This window comes from Ananas comosus, linkage group 6 (assembly GCF_001540865.1).
Source record: "Ananas comosus cultivar F153 linkage group 6, ASM154086v1, whole genome shotgun sequence".
NCBI classification, from domain to species: domain Eukaryota; kingdom Viridiplantae; phylum Streptophyta; class Magnoliopsida; order Poales; family Bromeliaceae; genus Ananas; species Ananas comosus.
In genome coordinates this window covers 13,196,144-13,215,789 of record NC_033626.1, presented here as the reverse complement: position 1 = coordinate 13,215,789, position 19,646 = coordinate 13,196,144, and the positions used below count along the sequence as shown (strand labels likewise).

Sequence of the window (19,646 nt, the reverse complement as noted above, 5' to 3'; positions counted from 1 at the left end):
CACTGTATTATTATTATTAGAGGGGGGACGCCTTTGTTGACTTGACCCAATGAGTCTCGGCGTTTTTAGTGGACACAAATCATCGTGCCAAAGTTTAATTTATGAAAAGGCCCCCGCTCAATTATTTTTTATACATTCAAAATTATTGTAATTATTACTTTATACTTTCTATTATTTTATATAAATTTAAAAACATGAAAAGTAGATAAATTAGGCAGCAAAATTTTAATAACTAAAATAAATTAGCATATCACATTATTTTACATTTCAATGTAATTCAATTGGTAACTCAAACATATATAAAAGAATTAAAATAAAGGAGATTATCCATTTTATTAATGCTATCAAAATTGATAGTTTACCGAGCAGTTTATTTAATTTATATTGTTTTATTGCATTATTTATAGATAATTTTATTTGTAAATTTTTTTTAAAATAATTTATAACTGAATTCAACAACTATTTCAAACTGCTAAATCTGTTTGAGATAATAATAAATAACTTACATAAATTTCTACGCAAGATGATAATTAATATAGGCCCTAAAGATTTTTTTGTGGCCCCTATCAATGCAAACTGCTTGCATTAAAGATGATGCATTGAATGCTAAAGCCCAAGTCGTCGCCTCATCTGTGGGATGCCTTTTGATGAGGGAAATTTCGAAGAATGTAGTAGTGTTTTAAACGAGGACTATATATGATCACATTGGTTTATTTTTATTTTTTAGAATTAATTCCATACAAATTTTTATAAATATAGTAAATAATAAATATATTTCTATAAAGTTTAATTTTTATATTGTTTCGAACTAGGCTGTAATACTATTAATAGCACCAAGTTATTCGTGCTATTAGTTTTTTAGTCTTTAAATTAAAAAATGTGCGGTTAGAATGATATGGGCCCCCTAGGGTTGAGTGGGTAGCGGGTAAAAATAATCAAAGGGTTAATCTAACGGTAAACTTGATAGCATCAAGTCTTTAGTGCTATCAATAGCATAGCAGCCGTACTCTATTGTTTCTGTAAAAGTTCTGATATTTTTAAATATGTCTATATCGTTAGAATCCGTTAGAAAAATTTAGTTAACCATAGATTAAATACTTAATCCTGATTAGTTTTTGTTATTTTTATTTTTTTATATTATACTATTATAGCTTTTGGAGAAATATATTTGTGATGACAAAATTAAAAATATTAATAGTACTCTAACGGTTTTGTAACAGTAACAAATCGGAGGAATATATATTTGAAAATAATAGGACGTTTGTAAAAATAACATATGAAAGTTGAACTTTGTTAAGATATATTTATTATTCACTATATTAACAGAAATATGTATGAAATTAATTCTTTTTTTTATTACATAATTGTTCGCAAGCTGAAAAGCAGTAGAGCTGGTTAACAAGTCAAACTCAAAATAGATTGTGATTCGGCTGTGATTATAATCCTCAGAAGATTTGACCTTTCGCTTCAAATAACAGGCTGAGAAAGAATCTACTCAACCGGATTCTTATTTGTTTGAAATTTTCTAAAAATATTTGAGATTGGAACATATAGAAAATTGGCTGGACTATGAGCCGACCAGTAAGAATTTTATTAATTTGATGAAATTGAAGATTACAGAGTAAGAACACAAGGCTTTGTTTACAATTTATAAACTAAGAACTACTTCTATGAAAAGTTGAAAATGTGAATAAAAAATGAGCGGTCTTGTATTGGGAAAGATCCTTGCTGTAGGTTATTTTCTACTAATTATAATTTTTTCTGCTTTTGAAATAGTTATGCTCCAGAATTTGGAACCTATGTATACCCCTTAAGATTAAAGTGTTCTGTTGGTTAGTCCTCAAGAAGAAGCTATTAACATCTGACAACCTTGCGAAGAGAGGTTGGACTGGTGATACAGCATGCGTGCTGTGCAGGTCATACGACGAGACTGTGAACCATCTGCTCGTTCAATGTGTCCTTACTAAGTTTATCATGGTGATGGGTGTAGAGAGTATTCAAGCGACAGAACTGGGAGACGATGTACTTCATATCTGGAATAGGTGGACGGTTAAGAAAGGATTACAGAGTACGAGGCATAGGCTCCCTGAATTGGCTGCGTGCTGGTGGATTATATGGAAGGCTAGAAACGATCCGATTTTTCGAAACATCCAACTGGACCCCCTCGTGGCGGTGTACAGGTTGAAAGAGCTGCTGAATTCCTGGGAGATAAGTGCACATACTTCTAGAAGCCCTAACTTCGCGTGATTACCTTTTTTTTTTTTTTTTTTTTTTAACCGCCTCTCTTTCGAGGCCCTGGATATCTCACCCATGTAGCCTAATTCATATTTTCAATGAATAAAGCAGCTAGCGTGCTACCTTTCCTCAAAAAAAAGAAAAAGAAAAAGAAAAAGAAAAAGAAATAGTTATGCTAATGACGGGATATATTGAACTCGCGTTGGTTCGGTCATCACAACTCTTCCTACATCTATTCGGTTTTCACAGCCGTTTCTTCTACAAGTGTTCTCGTCGCAACTTCTTGACCTGAACTTTATTTGTCCGCAGATGTCATGATCTTATTTGTACACATTAGCAGAGGCACCTACCATCTGGCATTTTTAAAAAAACATGCTCCAACAGTAATATTATAGTTAATTTTAAATTTTATTTAATTTTCAATTACCTATTCTTTATCATGCACGTGAACTAAAATATAATTTTTTTGAGAAAAATGAACTAAAATATTAAGTATTCTAGTCCCGTTGGATTACGCAGTAGATTGGATGAATTTTACCATTTGGTAAACTTTGTTTGGCGAGTACAAATGAGGATCTTCTCAAATATTGGTCGTTTACAAAAAAGATTTAATAAACTTTGATTTTTACATTTTGTAACGTTTCATGAAATCATTATGAAGTAGCACAAGAAAACGAAAGATAAAAAAAATTATAGAAGAAAAAAATGTGTTACATGAAAATCGGACCCCTTTATATCCTTATTTAGAATATTCTCTACTAAAACCGATGCTTTCGTGAAATATCATAGTGCCTTCAACTCTTTTTCGGCAAGTCCTATACATTACAAATATAAGTGGTCGACATCAAGGGAGAAAGGTTCGAGGCTAGGGTTAGAGTTCAACTCACTCGACGTTGACGGTGAGAGTGAGGACGGTGCGCTTGCGGGCTTGAAGGGAGCGGACGTAGTAGGTGAGGTCGTTGTCGAGAACGCCATTTGCCGTGCCCACAGGCTTCTCGGGCAACAATTCTTAGAAAATAGAAATTAATGAGAGAGAAGTCGAAGTAGCGACGTTACAAAGAAGGAATTATGAGATGCAAAGTCGAAAAGACATACGTTATGAAAAAAAAATTAATAAGACGGGAAACCAAAGAGGTAGACGTTATAGAGAAGGAAAGCCGAAGAAACCGCTTAGCCATTTGGTTCAAAAGAATGGCAGGTCAGGGTGAAAGATAGGCTGTCACGTAATAAGATTAGAAAAAATAATGTTAAGGTATAGATAGATTCGCGCATTGTGGGGTTCTTGTCGGCTAGATTATCGCATTCTAGGCCCACCAATTAACTCTCTCGTCCTAATATGATCGGCTAAAACTTAATCTACGCTGGTGCGCTTAGATTTAGCTTCAAGCGATGAGAGTCTCTTTGGATCTGCTTCAACTTTTGCAGGCGCTCCGTAATGAATGGAGGTCCGACTGCTTGAAGCTGGCGGCCTGCAACTACAAATCTGAAGATTCCATCCCCACACTACAGTGCAGACAGGCATTCGATCGCACCACTGGTCAAAGACTGGCCGCCCCTTGAATTGAAAAGGACAAAGAAAAGTGCAAATGGGCTGGACCTGGCCAGGTGGCCCAATAGCATAGGATGCGAAACACGAAGCCCGTGTCTCCATCCACACTTCGTGTCTAAATCTGAATTCGCGTTTTCAAATTCGAAATCTATTTACTTTATATTTCTAGTTGTGAATTCTTAGAACCTCACTAAAACGTGGACATGGAGGCTCAAATTTTCAACCTCAAAGATAGGCTATATGGTACCTCGCCTGTAGATGTATCATATTTTTCTTAAAATAGGCTCTCTGTGCTCACCATCTCAATGGAATACACCATATACATGATAAAAAGTCTAGTAAGTAATAGCACAGTAATTTTATATTAAAATATTATTATGTTATGTGAATATGAAAAATCGGTGACAGAATAGACTTTCTCATTTCTCCCGGGCTCCCGGCCCTTGAAACAGCCAAAAAATTAATTAGAATTAAAATTTTAGAATTTTTGTGTAATGAATAAATTCTTAGAAATTAGGGATATAATTTTGAAAGTTTTAAGTTAGTAGTAGATATGCTAAAATTTTGGAATTTGATATAGAGTTGGATTCAGAGTTCTTAATTTTGTTATAGATAGGATTCAAATCCTTCATGGCCTAAATTAGAGGAAGCCCTAGATAAGAATCATACTAAAAATTTAATGTGCATCACAAGATCTAACGGCTAAGACCGAATCCTGAGATTCCATATTCTCTCCATCTCTCTCTCTCTCTCTCTCTCTCTCTCTCTCTCTCGTCGCGGTATCGTTTTCGATTCGGTCTCCGAAAAGAAAGAGGCGGCTCGCGGGAGAGCGCCTTCCTCGCCCGCCACCTCCTCTTCGGAGTCCGCACGAGAGCGTACGTGCGCGCGACGGTGCGAGCGCCCGCACGGTTCCCCTCCCTGCGACCATGTGCGGCATCCTCGCCGTGCTCGGGTGCGCCGACACCTCCCTCGCCAAGCGCTCCCGCATCATCGAGCTCTCTCGCAGGTCCCCATCTCTCTCTCTCTCTCTCTCTCTCTCTCTCATCCGTTGAATCCCTCCAATCCCTCTTTCGATTCGTCTCTTTCCTCGATCTCGTTGGTTAAATCCTCGAGGAGTCGTTAAAACACCGGAAGCAACGTAAATCCATAGAGCAATGCGAAGGATTTGGGTGGTGACATCTCTAATTTGGTATAATATAATGTATAGAAATGATAAGGTGCATTGATTTGTCCTATGCGGGGTTCTCGATCTTTCTATCAATAAGATATGGTCGGTTTGCTTTCAAATTTCGTTCCTTTTTTTGTTTTTTTTCATTGCTGAAGATGATGGATAGGTAAAGTTGCGTCCTTTTAAAGATTCTGTTATGCTTAGCGCATGGTATGTGGATGCTGAAAATTAAAAAAAGCTTTTTTTTTGCAATATTTTGTGATGCTTATGATACTTTGGCTCTTGCTTGTGAAAGAAAAAAAATACGGTTTGGCTCTTGTTTGGTAATTTGCTTATCTAAAGAAGGCGCCGATTTGATGTGGGTTGGACGTCTCGCGGACTAACCGACGATAACAAGAGTATATAGGCCATATAAGCCCGTCCGCCGCTTTGTTCAACCATATAAGACTTTCGAGCTAACATAAAAAACACAAAAATGGAATGAGGAACCGAATGACGCCAATGTAGCCGATGCTTAATTACCAGATCGAAAGGCGCTTCTTGTAGCTAGGATGCAATCTGCATTTCACTCTTCTAATTTTTGTTTTCTGTCTAATAATTGCAGGCTGCGTCACAGAGGCCCTGATTGGAGTGGCATACACTGTTACCAGGATTGTTACCTCGCTCACCAGCGGTTGGCTATAGTAGATCCTACCTCTGGAGATCAACCACTATACAATGAGGACAAGTCAATTGTTGTTACGGTTCGTAGTCGATCTTAATTTGTATTCTCGATTGAACTGTGTTATACTACCTACATGTCTTTCCACGGTTATCAACCTGGGCATTCTGGCTTCATTATTGTGATTTCCTCACCATAATTTTCTTCAGCAGATTTTGAATTTTGTGTATGTTTGTGTAGCTACCGTTCTTTAACTTTATAGTATGATGCAGCTGAAAGTTTCATGCATCAGGTTAAAAAAAATATTACAGGTACAAGAAGATAAGAATTGTGGAAAAAAACTTCAAATGCTATATAATATTTGACAGTATGAAGAGCTCGTGATTCTTGCCTTATTTTCTTGAAGATTATGTATCTTGCTTTTTTTTAACCTGATGCAAATGGTAATTAATTGCTAATTGGTTTAAGGTGCTGCTATATAATATTTGACAGTATGAAGAGCTCGTGATTCTTGCCTTATTTTCTTGAAGATTATGTATCTTGCTTTTTTTTAGAATTATTTAAATGGTAATTAATTGCTAATTGGTTTAAGGTGCTGGCCTAAAATGAATTTAAGTTTGACTGAAACTGCTGATGATTTTTGGATTTTTGGAGTTAATTCCTGCCATTTTTGTCTTTGAAAGATTGATTTGTAAGTGTATTTACTCAATAATCCTGGAAAACTAGCTGCTTTTGTTTTCTCTTTTGGATGCCCTTGAAATATTATTAATATGTACTTTGCTTCTTGTAATGTTATGTTGTCCTACTATGTCTTTGATATCTTTTGATTGCTATTTTCAGGTTAACGGAGAGATCTATAATCATGAAGAGTTGAGAGCTAAATTGAAGTCGCATGAATTCCGGACTGGGAGTGACTGTGAAGTGATTGCTCATCTCGTAAGTGACAAAAACTTTCTGATATTCCTTCTCATATGCTCTCTTTGGGCGCCATAATTAATAAAATAAAATAGGAACAAGAATTTCGACTGTTCAAGTTTACAACAGATGTTTATTCAAGAATCTTTGTCTCATGCTTCTGTTTGTTGCTAGCGGCTAATAATGCTTTTTACTTTGATGTTTGAACTGTATATTTTGCAGTATGAAGAGTATGGAGAGGATTTTGTGGATATGTTAGATGGCATGTTCTCATTTGTTCTTCTTGATACTCGTGACAAAAGCTTTATCGCTGCTCGTGATGCCATTGGCATTACTCCTCTGTACATGGGCTGGGGACTTGATGGTATGTGCAACTCATTTTCCTGATCTAGTTAGGCTGTATTATTGTTTGGAAAGCCTATTCAGTTTAATTTCATTACAAACTGGCATACAAACTTTGGGCTCCTACGGTAAGCCATGGACAATATTAACAGCTTTGATTCCTGGAGCTTGTCTAAAATGGTGTGTATCCTAGATTTGAATTTTGGTGCTAAGTTTGTCGAGTTGATTTTCATTAGATTGATAAATGGGCATGTTCAAGACTGTAAACCAATGGATTCACTATAGATTTTGCTGGATTTTCAACTATGGAAGTTATCTAGTTGATTGGTTGAACTTCAATATTTTGCATTGTGTTAAACAATAGGTCATTGTGTAACTTAAATATTTGCTTATTTCTATGATATTCTATGTAAATCAGTTTACGTTTCGTATTTGCGTGCATATGTTGCCATTGTATTAGGTCAAAAGAAGCCCAATACGGAGCATCTTTATTGCAGTGCTAAGGCCTCGATAGCATGATATTTACAAAATAAAAAGGAAAGTTACAAAATTCATGTATACATGTAATACAGAGTTACACAAGCATGCTTGTGTGCATGTACATGCATTTTTCACTTTAAGGGATAAACGAAATGCAGAGGTCATTTTAGTATTTGCATCTTTTTTGATACTCTTCGCGGTTAGATAAAATTGTATATTTAGTAAAGATTCTATTACATGACGGGTAATAGATTTAACTACCGATCACATGATGGGATTTCTTTTCAGGTTCAATTTGGTTTGCTTCCGAGATGAAAGCATTGAGTGATGATTGCGAACGATTTATTTCCTTTCTTCCTGGGCACATATACTCAAGCAAAAAAGGTGTGAGCACTGATTTTATTGACTGAAACAGTAGTTGCTTTCAGTTCCAAGTTCTGGAAATTTTAGTTCCATGTCATCTTAGAGATGTCAATAGTTCCATATAATTTTAGAGATATCAAATAGAAGCCTACTATTTGCTTTTATTGTTTCCGTATCTTCTAACAATTCATATAAATTGTGCAGGTGAGCTTCGAAGATGGTACAATCCGCCATGGTATTCAGAACAGATACCCTCTACTCCTTATGATCCTTTAATCTTACGTAAAGCTTTTGAGAAGGCAAGTGCTGCGTACTTTTAGTTCATGTTCTTTTGTCTTGCCTACCTTTCTATGAATCTATCCTATGTGGTAGTACTGGTCCATGACAAGTTGATTCGTTCTCTTTTTGGTGCTTTAACTAATTTGTGGAGCCTATTTAGGTGCTCTGTTTCTAATAAAATTGCTAAGGTTCTAGTCTTGTGGTGGGGGAAAAAAACCCTGCCATTAATCATGTATCATTGGTATAAATTGCATTATTTAAGTTTGGCTTTTCCATCTATTGCATAGCGTGTCCTCATCAAAAACTATAATACTCATGCAGGCTGTTATTAAGAGGTTAATGACTGATGTGCCCTTTGGTGTGCTCTTGTCTGGTGGGCTTGACTCCTCACTGGTTGCTGCTGTTGCTTCGAGGCACCTGGCAGAGGCAAAAATTGCTAGACAGTGGGGATCTCAATTGCATACATTTTGCATTGGATTGAAGGTTTTTCCCTTCTTAATTTTTCTATATCATCGCTACTTGTTAGTGCTTACATAATTTTTATTGTTTAGGGGACGAGCTTTGCCAAGAAGTAAAAAGTATTATGTGATTACATATTTAATTTTTTACCTGTATTACAGCACTAAGATATTCTACAACCTGTGAAGAATATCATTGTCTCTACACGAATGCTATATTGAAGTAAATACTTGAAAAACACTGAAATAATTAAATCTATGTTGAGTGACATAATTGTCTTTCCTATCCTGTTGTGTAGACAAATTTATGAAAGGTATACCCTGTTCTGTACCTTAACGGTCGCTAATGAGCATGAAAGGTAGGACAATTAAAATTTTTTGGGCATATATATTCTCTAGATATTCCCTATGGTTAGCCTCTTGTAAAAATAAAGTTAAACTTATTTACCAAGTTCTTTTTTGTCAAGTTCTTTTTTGTCATATGAAACATCATAGAGCAGGTTATATAGGTATCACAATCTTTGTATAAATGGGTATATACTATCGAGGAAAAGAATGAGTTGCTGCAATTGCTAGTTGAATAAATATTCACATTTCATGCTCTTGGTTGAGCTGTTGTTGACATTCTCCTCGTTACTATACCCTCATATGCAGGGTTCTCCTGATCTGAAAGCTGCGAGAGAAGTCGCTGATTATCTTGGCACTGTCCACCACGAGTTTCACTTCACAGTGCAGGTACTTCTAATCATTCTCCTAAGAGCAGAAATAAGAGAAGCTATGATTTTGTATGGTGAGTAACATTGTCCTTTCCTCCAATATCAGGAGGGCATTGATGCACTCGAAGAAGTCATTTACCATATAGAGACATATGATGTGACCACAATTAGGGCAAGCACTCCGATGTTTTTGATGTCTCGTAAAATCAAATCGTTGGGGGTAAAGATGGTACTATCTGGTGAAGGTTCTGACGAAATATTTGGCGGTTACCTGTATTTCCACAAGGCACCTAACAAGGAGGAGTTTCACTTGGAAACATGTAGAAAGGTACCACAAGATGCATCTAGCCGTCTTTCACTTGTACTGGGCAATCTGTTCAGTTGTCCTTGGCAAGGTCCTCAATATTTTGTAGTCATATTTTTTTCATGTAGAAATCAGTAAAATTTTCTTTCCCTGAAGAATTTACACAGCTTAAGCGAAACTCATTATCCTGGCTGTGAAGTTGAAATTATCTTGCCAAGCAACATTATCTGTAGTAACCGTAACTATTTTTCACTGTACAACTGTGTAAAGTTTCAACTATTTATCTAGGTACTTCCTGTGGAGAATACCTTCCTTTAACATACTCCTGTTGGTTGAACTGTTTAATGATAACATGCCTTTTTTCTGATGATTTTAGATTAAAGCTCTTCATTTGTATGATTGCTTGAGGGCTAACAAGTCCACTTCAGCATGGGGTCTAGAGGCTCGTGTTCCCTTTCTTGACAAGAACTTCATCAATATAGCGATGGACATTGATCCTGAATGGAAGATGGTAAATGGCCACTTTAAACTTAGATGTAGCCGCTAAATTGATGTATCTATGGAAAAAAAGCCATCAATTTTCCTTTTTGTTCTCTATAATTTTATTCGGTGATCAGTGCTCTTCAAGATCAAGTACTTTGTTGCAATAAATTTTTATGTTACGGTTTTCTTGTGGAAGGGATATGCCCTTAGTCCAGGTTTTTGCTGCTCTTTATGACATTAAAAATGCAATGATCGTAATGTTAACTATTGAAATTCAGATACGACATGATCTTGGCCGAATTGAAAAGTGGGTTCTTCGAAATGCATTTGATGATGACAAGGATCCATATCTGCCAAAGGTTTAAGATTTCTCATTGTGGCTTAACACATGTTTTGTCTGCTTAAAGACATTCACTAGTTTGCTTAGCTCGGTTCTGATGTCAAATTTTTTTTGTTGCAGCATATTCTTTACAGGCAGAAGGAACAGTTTAGTGATGGAGTGGGGTACAGTTGGATTGACGGTTTAAAGGACCATGCAAATCAACACGTATGCCTTTGTTTATTAGTCATATTAATTGTTATCTTGTAGTTTGTTATGTTTAGAGAACTCTATGAGATAGTGATTATTTTGTTTACTTACTTGCACTTTTCAAAATGATATAATGATTAGTTAGTGATTCTATTTTGCGCATTTGCTTGCAATTGTTCGTGTTGAATGCACAGGTTTCAGACGCCATGTTGATGAATGCAAGCTTTGTTTATCCTGAGAACACTCCTACCACAAAAGAAGCATACTACTATAGGACAATATTCGAGAGGTTCTTCCCCAAGGTGAGATTCTCCCCTAACATATAATATTTAGGATAAAAGATATTTAGTATTTGCTATAAAATAAATGATCTTGATTTTCCTTCACACTCTCACCCTTCTATGACCATCATTAGTGGTCGCTAACTATAACATGCAAGGATATAAATTCTTGATGACATGTAAAAAATCAATGAAATAACTGAATTAGCTAATGGAATCAAAGTTAAAAGGTAAAAAGGAAAGGAGAAAAAAAACGTAAAGTACAAGTAGAACCTCACTTCTGATGAAGTTCCATGTTGTCTCAAATATAGTAATTCATTCAAAGTGAATGGCATGAGTAACTAGCTAGCAATCACTATATGTATATATATAATCTGCTGTTTGGTTGAACTGCAATAAGAAATATCTAGGATTTCTAACTTTTTCTGATAACTTCACAACTCTGTGCATAGAATGCTGCGAGGTCAACCGTACCGGGAGGGCCCAGTGTGGCGTGCAGTACGGCCAAGGCAGTTGAATGGGACGCGGCCTGGTCTAAAAACCTGGACCCATCCGGCCGTGCGGCACTCGGTGTACATGCCGCTGCTTACAAGGATGTTGCGCCAGAAAATGCTACAGCTTACGCGGACTCCCCATCAGTGAATGGTTTTCCTCCAACTCACAAGGATGGTATGATTGAAGTCGCTGCCTCTGCTACTGCTCGTTGAGGAAATGCTTTCCTCGAGAGGACAAATGATGAGGAATAATACTGATAGAAACGACGGTTAATAGACAGATTTTTATTTTTACGTTCGAGACTCGTTGATCTCACCTGTAACTTATACTATCCTAGATGAACATTTCTTGTGCTTGTTTTATTTGCAGTTTTTGTAGGAATAGACAGATTGTTTATGTCCAGCAGCTTTGTAATTATCTGTTTAATATGTGTGAACTCTTTTTAGTTTTCCTCTAAAAACGTGTCCTTTTTATGCGTGCATGTATGATGGAAGCAGTAGATGCACTGTGTTAAGCAGTGTCTTTATAATGGGAAAACTTCAAAAACCCCCTGTGGTTTCAATTTTTTTCACTTTAATACCCTGTGGTTTAAAATGTATCAAGTTAGTACCCCGTGGTTTCTCACTTTATCACTTAAGTACCCTGTGGTTTAAAGTGTATCAAGTTAGTACCCTGTGGTTTTGCACTTTATCACTTTAGTACCCTGTGGTTTTAATTTTGTATCAAGTTAGTACCCTATAGTTTTTTAAATCACAAGGAAAAAAAATGATAAAGTGTGAAACCACAGGATATTAAAGTGATAAAGTGAGAAACCACAGGGTACTAACTTGATACATTTCAAACCACAGGGTACTAAAATAAAGTGAGAAACCATAGGGTACTAACTTGATACATTTCAAACCACAGGGTACTAAAATGAAAAAGTGTGAAACCACAGGGGGGGTTTTTGAAGTTTTCCCCTTTATAATTGGTTTGTTTTGGATGTATATACTTTTAAGGTATCGAGTGTTTGGAGTGAGTTTGTGGCTTCCAATTTCGAAATAAACCTTTGGCACTCTGATCTGATCTGAGATAATAATAAATGTAAACCTTTTGTGTAAGTTAAAAAAAAAAAAAATTAAAGAAAATCTCATGATACCTTTCATAAACTAGTCAACAACAAAAAAAAAAAAAAAGACAATCTTACGATACCTTTTATAAACTAGTCAAGAAAAAAAAAAAAGAAGAAAAAAAAAAGAAGAAAACATACCAACATATATGAAGCCAAAGTGTGCTCAGTAGAATTAATTGCCCAGTTGATTGTTATCACCAAATGCAGGACCACACACAAGCAATTATTAAAAGAAACATTAAATTCTAACAAGGTGACAGCATAAAAAACAAATAATAAAATAATAAAATACTACCTAATAACTCATCACATTGTTTACTAGCAGTGTACTGACCTAAATGTTTCAGTAGTATATCCCATTCTTTTCAAGAGTTGCAGCTGCAAACCATTGTGTTTGTATTTTTAATTTTAATCCCCAAACTAACGAACGGTTATGTAAAAACATAGACACCCGAAATTTATGATCTTTCTTCTATCTGAATCTTTAGACTGTAAAACATGGATTGCGTTCGTCGGTCGAGCTTTTGATTCTTTTAAAAACAAGTCTATGTTTGATATTTTGCAGTCTCGTAAAAATATAAATTTTACACCTAGTAAATTTTATATGATAACATCATATAAAATCTAATACGAAACATCATATGATAACATCATATGTTAAGAAACATCATATGATAACATCTAATAAGGCCAATCATGCATGATGATTTATATAAACACGAGGATCCAATCTAAACAATAGAAACAAAGATGATTAAATAAAGAGTAAAAAATAGAAAGATAACTTGTCCTTAATTACCTGGAAGAATCTTTAACTAATTTTTTGGCCCTCGTGCATATGGAGAGTTGCACACAAAATAATAATGTGACACTAATACTCTGACGTGTTTGATTTAATTTTGCCAAAGTTGGTCAATAACAATGCAGCTAAATCAATTTATCTGAGTGCAGGTAAATGAGGTATTCAGGGCGATATCACATTTTTCGGATTTTAGAGCAGAGATATGGAAAGCTATCAATCAGTCTCAGGAAAACAGAGTCTGCAAAGTTCCAGCAAGTTCCACCTAAGAAAATAAACCAATTAAAAAAAAAAACCTCCAGCAAGATCCACACACAAAGTAGTAATGTTGCACACCAGCATAATAAAGAAAAGAAAAAAAAAGCCAAAAAGGTAAGCGACATTGAGCAGTGATAAGAAAAAGAGAAAAAAATGTGGACTCCTCTAATCCCCTTTCAGAAACTTTAGAAAAATCATCAGAAGATTTCGAACACATAGTAACTCAATTGTACTGCATTGTTACGAAGAGCTCCTGTAGTTTCCCAAGTGCAAACCGCAATAGGACTGTAAAAGTAGCACATAACAAACAAATTCAACTTATCTCAGAACCATAGTTTTTGTTCGAAACAAGGTAATATATATATATATATATTTTTTTATAAATAAGGATGGTAACAGTACAAATAAATAGGTTGGAAAGGCTCTGAAAGAACTCAATGTAGCAAAATACTACATCACCACAAAACTAAAGATAAAGGTTAGAGGAGAATATATTCATAAAGAGAAAAGGAAAACTCAGAACTTAAAACTAGATAAAACAAATTGAAAAGAAAAAGACAACTAGAGATTAGTTATCCTGAATCATACCAGGATGAGGGCCAAAAAAACTTGGGGTCAGCATTCACCGGAAAGACTCTGCTAGGTCAGACATAAGTGATGTAGATTAAGGCTTTCTAAAACAAGTCATAAATACAGCAAGGTACACACGGGCTCCAAAAGCTCCACTTGGGACTGCAGGTGCAAAATCAGCATGGGGATGCATGAAAACCGCATCCCACCATAGCTGCTTCGATCTTTAGAAAGCGAAATATCAGCACGGAGTTTGGACTGTACAACACTATTGAATGCTATCTAGTCATAACCAAGTTAGAAATGATCATCGGTGCACTGAAGAGAGGGTCTCCTCCAATCTTGCAGTTTTCACGATCGACCGTCAGCGACTTTGGGAGCACAAAATCATCGTCACAACCATTAGACTCTTCATTCTTTTCTTGGCTACTATCGTCACTGCTAGACTCCGACCTTTTACTTTGGCCCGAACCATCAATGGCAAACTCCCTTCGCTTTCTTTTCTTTGACAACCTCCACTTCAAGCCATCGAGCCTACAATATCTAGTCAGATCTAAAGCATTTCCTTCAAATGAAGTACTTGCTGCAAGCTTGTTCCCAATGTCTTTCAATGGGAAGCTTTCTTTTTGGTCTACTTCCCCAGAATGCGCGTCAGTTCTTGGAAACTTAGGTTCAGGGAGAATGCCCTTGATCTCAGGCCCCAAGTTCGAAAACAATAGGCTTGCCATATCTTTCCTGTCTTTTATATGGTTCCATTTATTGCTGATCCAATCCTGCGAATGTCTCAAGTGGCCATGGTTAAACACAGAGACTTGCTTTTCTCCTGCAAAAGAAAATTAAAAAAATGATCAGTAATCCTATAACAGGAGTCAATTATGAATGGTCAACAAAAAAAATCATGATAATTACCTGGAAAATAGACATGAATTTTCCCTTCATTATCTTTATGAATCACAATTCCTTCCCACCAACCATCGTGCCACCAAGCATCCACGACAGCACCAACATCGAAGTTGAATGAAACCCGGTTGCTCTGTAATGGCTGTGGACGAACTATAGGCCTTCCACATAAGCGAATGCCCAAGTTATCAGGTGCAGCAAACCTTGAGAGCAAAACCCATTCCTACGAAAGATTTTCAAAGTCAGCATACTCATCCTAAATAGATTACTTTGAATAAATAGTCCGCCATTTTTTGAATTTCTACAATATTGGCCCTGCTCTTTTTCTACATTTTTAAAATTTTCGGCTAAATTCCCTTGCATAGATCAGTATGTCACATGAGAGAATTTAAGACAAAAAGTGCAAATATGGAAAAATGAATCAAGGTTGCAAAATCAAAAATACAAAAGACATTATTTTTATCAACAATAAATATTTATGAATAATATTTGCTTACCTGCAAATTGCCAGTTTCATCAGCATCTTTAACATCTTGGTATTGGACCTTCACCTTATCGTGGTGTCTCTTAAGAATGACACATCGGAACCAACATCCCCTCATCCCACTATCCTGAGATAACACTTCCACATGGCTTCCTGGAGATAGCTTTTGCTCAATTTTCTGCTTAAGCGCCTCCTTCCTGAGCAAGCCCGGATGAGAAGAAGCGCTTCTCACTTGCCTTTCAGCAATACCACCAATTCCCGGAGATCTCGGTTTATTTAATGTATCATTATCGTCGCTGATCAAGTTACGCTTCCTCTTATGTCCATCTAAAGTCGAGCCATTACAAGTAATCTTTAGTTTTAGCTTCAAAGAAGAGGTGAACATGGTCCGAAGCACTTCCTGGCTCCAGTAGCCCTGAACTTGGCTTATGTGAAAGGGCTTCACATCGTCATTATCGATTTGGTATCGGCATAAAAAAGGTTGCCACTTGCTTTGCCTTGTCTCATTTTGAAACTTCTCAAAATGCTGCGGACTGAGGATGGCGGCCAATCCATCAATGCATTCGACTCTTAAATCTTGAAGACAATGGGTAAAGAAGATCTCTCTCTCCTTAACATCCGGGGGTAAAACAATACCAACCTCATCGACCTTGTGAAACCATCGCACCACAACCATGTTGTTAGCTCTCGAGTCCTCATATAGATCTTCTACATAGGCGATGAACCTCTTGTATTCTTCAGCCATTACATAAACAAAATCATGGACCTAGTTTGAATAGGTAAGAGAGTCAGTAAGAAGAGGTTTTGTGATAGAGAACAACAATGAACTTTAAAAAAGAAAAGAGAACTAATATACAAACCCCCGCAAAATCATTTATTCACAGACAATGGACCCACCACTCTTTCCTTAAATAAAAATTGTATTTATAACCCTTCAAAATTGTAACTCTTTCCAAAAAATACCTAAATTTTTTTAAATTGAAAGGTGATAAAATTCATGGGACGGTTTGTTTTATATTATTAGGCAAATGCATACATGTAAGAACAAAGTTCTTGAAGGATAAACATGAAAATTTAGATTTTGCGACAGGGGTTTATACGTAAATATCAAAAGAAGTGCAACTGAACTCACAGAAAATGTAATTCCTCTCCGAGAGAAGGAACGGTAATGCTTTCGCCTTTTCCTGCAATTCCATGAAGGTCCTAGCCATGAAAATTCTGTAGAGTGATGTCCCCCTCTCATTGGTTGCTGACCCTGCTTCAGCAAGAGGGAACAGGATAAGTGGTGTTTTTTTAATTCCAACAATGGAAACAAAATAAAAAAGACAATTTCCAAACAAATATTCTAGCAACCCTGCTTCAGCAAGAGGGAACAGGATAAGTGGTATTTTTTTAATTCCAACAATGGAAAGAAAATAAAAAAGACAATTTCCAAACAAATATTCTACCTTTAGAGCAGGATCATATGAGGGCTCAGCAACTTCTTCATCTTGATATCTATCCACCACAGGAGACAATCCATAAGAGAAGGAATCTGAAAGTAATACAATGTTAGTTTGAGAAATGAACAATTTATGTAGTAATTAAAGAAAATCAGCAACCACAAACAATAAGTAGGGGAAAAAACAAGCCACTAAAAGAGATTTCTAAATTACACGCACCCAAAAGGAAATATTCAATAGGAGGCCACAGAATTCAAATGGAACAGACAGACAGATGAAGGAATTTACATGGAGGAAAAATAGGTAACTTCTAATTTATTTTGTTAGAGTGAAGAGAGAAAATTATATTAGCATACTGATGCCATACAAGAAAACAAAAGCAATATAACATAAGAAAGGAAAACACTTCTAATTATTGCATAGAATGGGGTATATGTTGTATGCCCCTGCATAAGGGTCATCGAAATTCAATTATAACACTATCTGAAATTCCATACACTAAACCATCCACAATGAGTGAAATGACAGATCATACAAGCATAAGAATATAAGATGCAATAGTTAAACACTTAATAGCTTAATGCTATTACTATAAATCTAGGGTAAAACTGGAAACAACCAACGAATAAAGGAGGAGCCATATTATCAAAAGAAATGTTTCCCACCGCTTTGGTGCTAATAGCTTAATGCTGAAAAATCCATTTAGAGATACTTCATCAACTAGCTGACATGGCAAAAAGAAAGAACTATATTAAACTATCCTGCTATATCATACTAATTGATCGTTAAATCAATCAAACAGCATGGTGAAAAACAGAAAGCTGTGAAGAACCCAACAAAAAATCAGATTGCATACCCTTTTGGCATATGATACTTGGATTAGAAAATAGTCCCAAAACTACAAAAGGAAGGTTTTATTTCTCACTATCTCATGTATCACGTAACAAGCAAGCTGAATTACCAATCCAAAAGAATCGAGTGAAAAGAGAAGAACCAACGAACAAGAATAGAAGCCGAGCTTCTGTTCAAAGGTTTGTGGATTACAAAGATGCCAAAAACACCTTTCGAAAATGATATCTATCGAGAGAAATTATAATGCCTACGATATAATCCAACATGGGCAAAAACCAAAAAGGCAAAAGATATGCGAATTTATATTTAAGAAAAAAACGGAAGACGACAACAGAAGATTGCAGCATAAAAAAAGATGAAAGGCGGCAAAGTTATTGAATCTAGACTTCAATTCAGGACTTTGAGCTCCAAAATAGACATTAAACTCTCCTGGGAACAAAAATACGACGGTGCATAACAATGATTCAAGGTAATGAACGAATAGCAAATTGAGGTCTCTCAAAACTGCGGAAAAAAAGCATGCAAAACAAGAATAAAACCAGTAATCTGGATCAAAGAGCTGAACAAAAAAGTTAGAGAAGGATGCCCATGAAGAGATAAAGAGCCCAACACATAAAATCCTAATCCTGCCTTGATGAAATATTTTTATCTCCATATTTAGAAACGAAAAGGAACCAATATGCAAACAAAAGTTGTAAGCAAACAAAAGGAAAAGAGAAAGGAAAAGGAGAAATCTTTCATAGAACCCATGGGAGAAACAACAGATCCACCGGAAGTATAAGATTAACGTAATAACGACAGAAAAAACATCTTTTGATCTTCTCATGCGTTGATTGTGGGCTGTCAAAGCAAAGCAAGAAGCTATTGCATCAACAACCCTTCTTATTCCCATGAAATTAGTTAGGAAACTAAACGCATGAGAGAAATCCTCTATTCCTACCCCAAAATCAATATCCTCTATCAACCAAAAACAACATAAAGGCGCAACCTTTTGCACAAACTCATAAACCAACGCATAAAAAATTATACCTACGCTAAGAACCCTTCTTTCCATGAAATCTCTAAGGAAACAAAGGGCTGAAACGAAACTTTCAACTTTCTCCGCCAGAATCGATCTCCCCATCAATTAAAACGGATAAAGGCGAAACCTTTGACACGAACTCGTACACAAACACACAGATCCATAAGAAATCAACAGTTTCAGGGCCACAAAACGAAAACCCAACCCCAAAGAAAAGAAAATCGCCGCCCAACACTCGCGGAGTAGGGGCGCTCCCCCTCTCAAACAAATCTCAGGGGATTCAAACGATTGGAAAGGAGAAGAAAAGGCTCGTACCTGAGACAAGGGAAGAGAGCCAATCGATCACCTCCCTCCGCGAGCGCCACTTGAGGGAGAGGCCCTCCGGGGTCGGCGGCGAGCGCGACGGCGACGGCGACCGCGCGGCGAGGAGCGACCTAAGGAATCCGCTCGGGACGGCGTAGGACATGTGGCGCACGCTCCTCTCCCTCCCGACCACGGCGAGATCCGCGCCGCCGCTCCCGTCCTTGAGGTAGTAGTGCACCACCCTCCGCCCCTTGTCGTTCGACACCACCACCTCCTCCCACGCCACGTACGCCTTCGCCTCCTCCATCTCTTTCGCCCTTCCCCACCGAAACCCTAACCCTAACCCTAACCCTAACCCTAGATTGCCCCCGCCGAAGAACGCCTCCGCTCCTGATAGAGAGAGAAAGGAAGGAAAGAGAGAGAGAGAGAGAGAGAGAGAGAGAGAGGGAAATAAACAAAAGAGGGAGCCGGCGAGGTTTTGGGTTATCAGGAGGCGAGGGTGGGGGGGCAAAAAGGGAAATTAACACGCGGGAATAGGAATGGACGTCTGAGATTTCGTCCGCGACATTAAGGACGGCGAAACCATCTCGAGGTAACGGAGATTATGAGGAAAGCTCCGGTAATTTACCCTTGCAGTACACAAAAATT

The 19,646-nt window shown here is 36.9% G+C and overlaps 2 protein-coding genes across 3 annotated transcripts; one reads left to right on the top strand and one right to left on the bottom strand.

Moving 5' to 3' along the window:
- Positions 4,528-11,739, top strand: LOC109711842 (asparagine synthetase [glutamine-hydrolyzing] 2). Its single transcript, XM_020235141.1, has 14 exons — positions 4,528-4,790; positions 5,557-5,695; positions 6,454-6,549; positions 6,751-6,892; positions 7,639-7,734; positions 7,918-8,012; positions 8,314-8,475; positions 9,105-9,185; positions 9,273-9,494; positions 9,847-9,981; positions 10,232-10,312; positions 10,414-10,500; positions 10,677-10,784; positions 11,216-11,739. The coding sequence occupies exons 1-14, from the start codon at positions 4,711-4,713 to the stop codon at positions 11,468-11,470; spliced, it is 1,779 nt and encodes a 592-aa protein (XP_020090730.1). The 5' UTR covers positions 4,528-4,710; the 3' UTR covers positions 11,471-11,739.
- Positions 13,435-19,416, bottom strand: LOC109711688. Of its 2 annotated transcripts, XR_002216662.1 has the most exons (7): positions 19,011-19,416; positions 16,829-16,914; positions 16,513-16,635; positions 15,394-16,146; positions 14,906-15,119; positions 14,015-14,819; positions 13,435-13,711 (listed from the first exon to the last, which is right to left on the bottom strand). XR_002216662.1 is itself a non-coding variant. In XM_020234841.1 (6 exons), exons 1-6 carry the CDS (start codon positions 19,303-19,305, stop codon positions 14,275-14,277), a joined length of 2,016 nt encoding a protein of 671 aa, XP_020090430.1. In that variant the 5' UTR covers positions 19,306-19,416; the 3' UTR covers positions 13,894-14,274. The 2 variants fall into 2 exon arrangements, 1 of the variants encoding a protein (XP_020090430.1); XM_020234841.1 differs by lacking the exon at positions 13,435-13,711 and having other exon boundaries at positions 13,894-14,819.

What these genes read in the sequence shown, in the direction of transcription:
- LOC109711842 (XM_020235141.1), top strand. Translation starts at nt 4,711, where the DNA reads ATGTGCGGCATCCTCGCCGTGCTCGGGTGCGCCGACACCTCCCTCGCC. An exon ending in CATGGGCTGGGGACTTGATG is followed by an intron (nt 6,893 to 7,638) that starts GTATGTGCAACT and finishes ATTTCTTTTCAG; the next exon opens with GTTCAATTTGGTTTGCTTCC. An exon ending in ACTTGGAAACATGTAGAAAG is followed by an intron (nt 9,495 to 9,846) that starts GTACCACAAGAT and finishes TGATGATTTTAG; the next exon opens with ATTAAAGCTCTTCATTTGTA.
- LOC109711688 (XM_020234841.1), bottom strand. Translation starts at nt 19,305, where the DNA reads ATGGAGGAGGCGAAGGCGTACGTGGCGTGGGAGGAGGTGGTGGTGTCG. An exon ending in GCTCTCTTCCCTTGTCTCAG is followed by an intron (nt 16,915 to 19,010) that starts GTACGAGCCTTT and finishes TATTACTTTCAG; the next exon opens with ATTCCTTCTCTTATGGATTG. An exon ending in GGAGAGGAATTACATTTTCT is followed by an intron (nt 16,147 to 16,512) that starts GTGAGTTCAGTT and finishes TATTCAAACTAG; the next exon opens with GTCCATGATTTTGTTTATGT.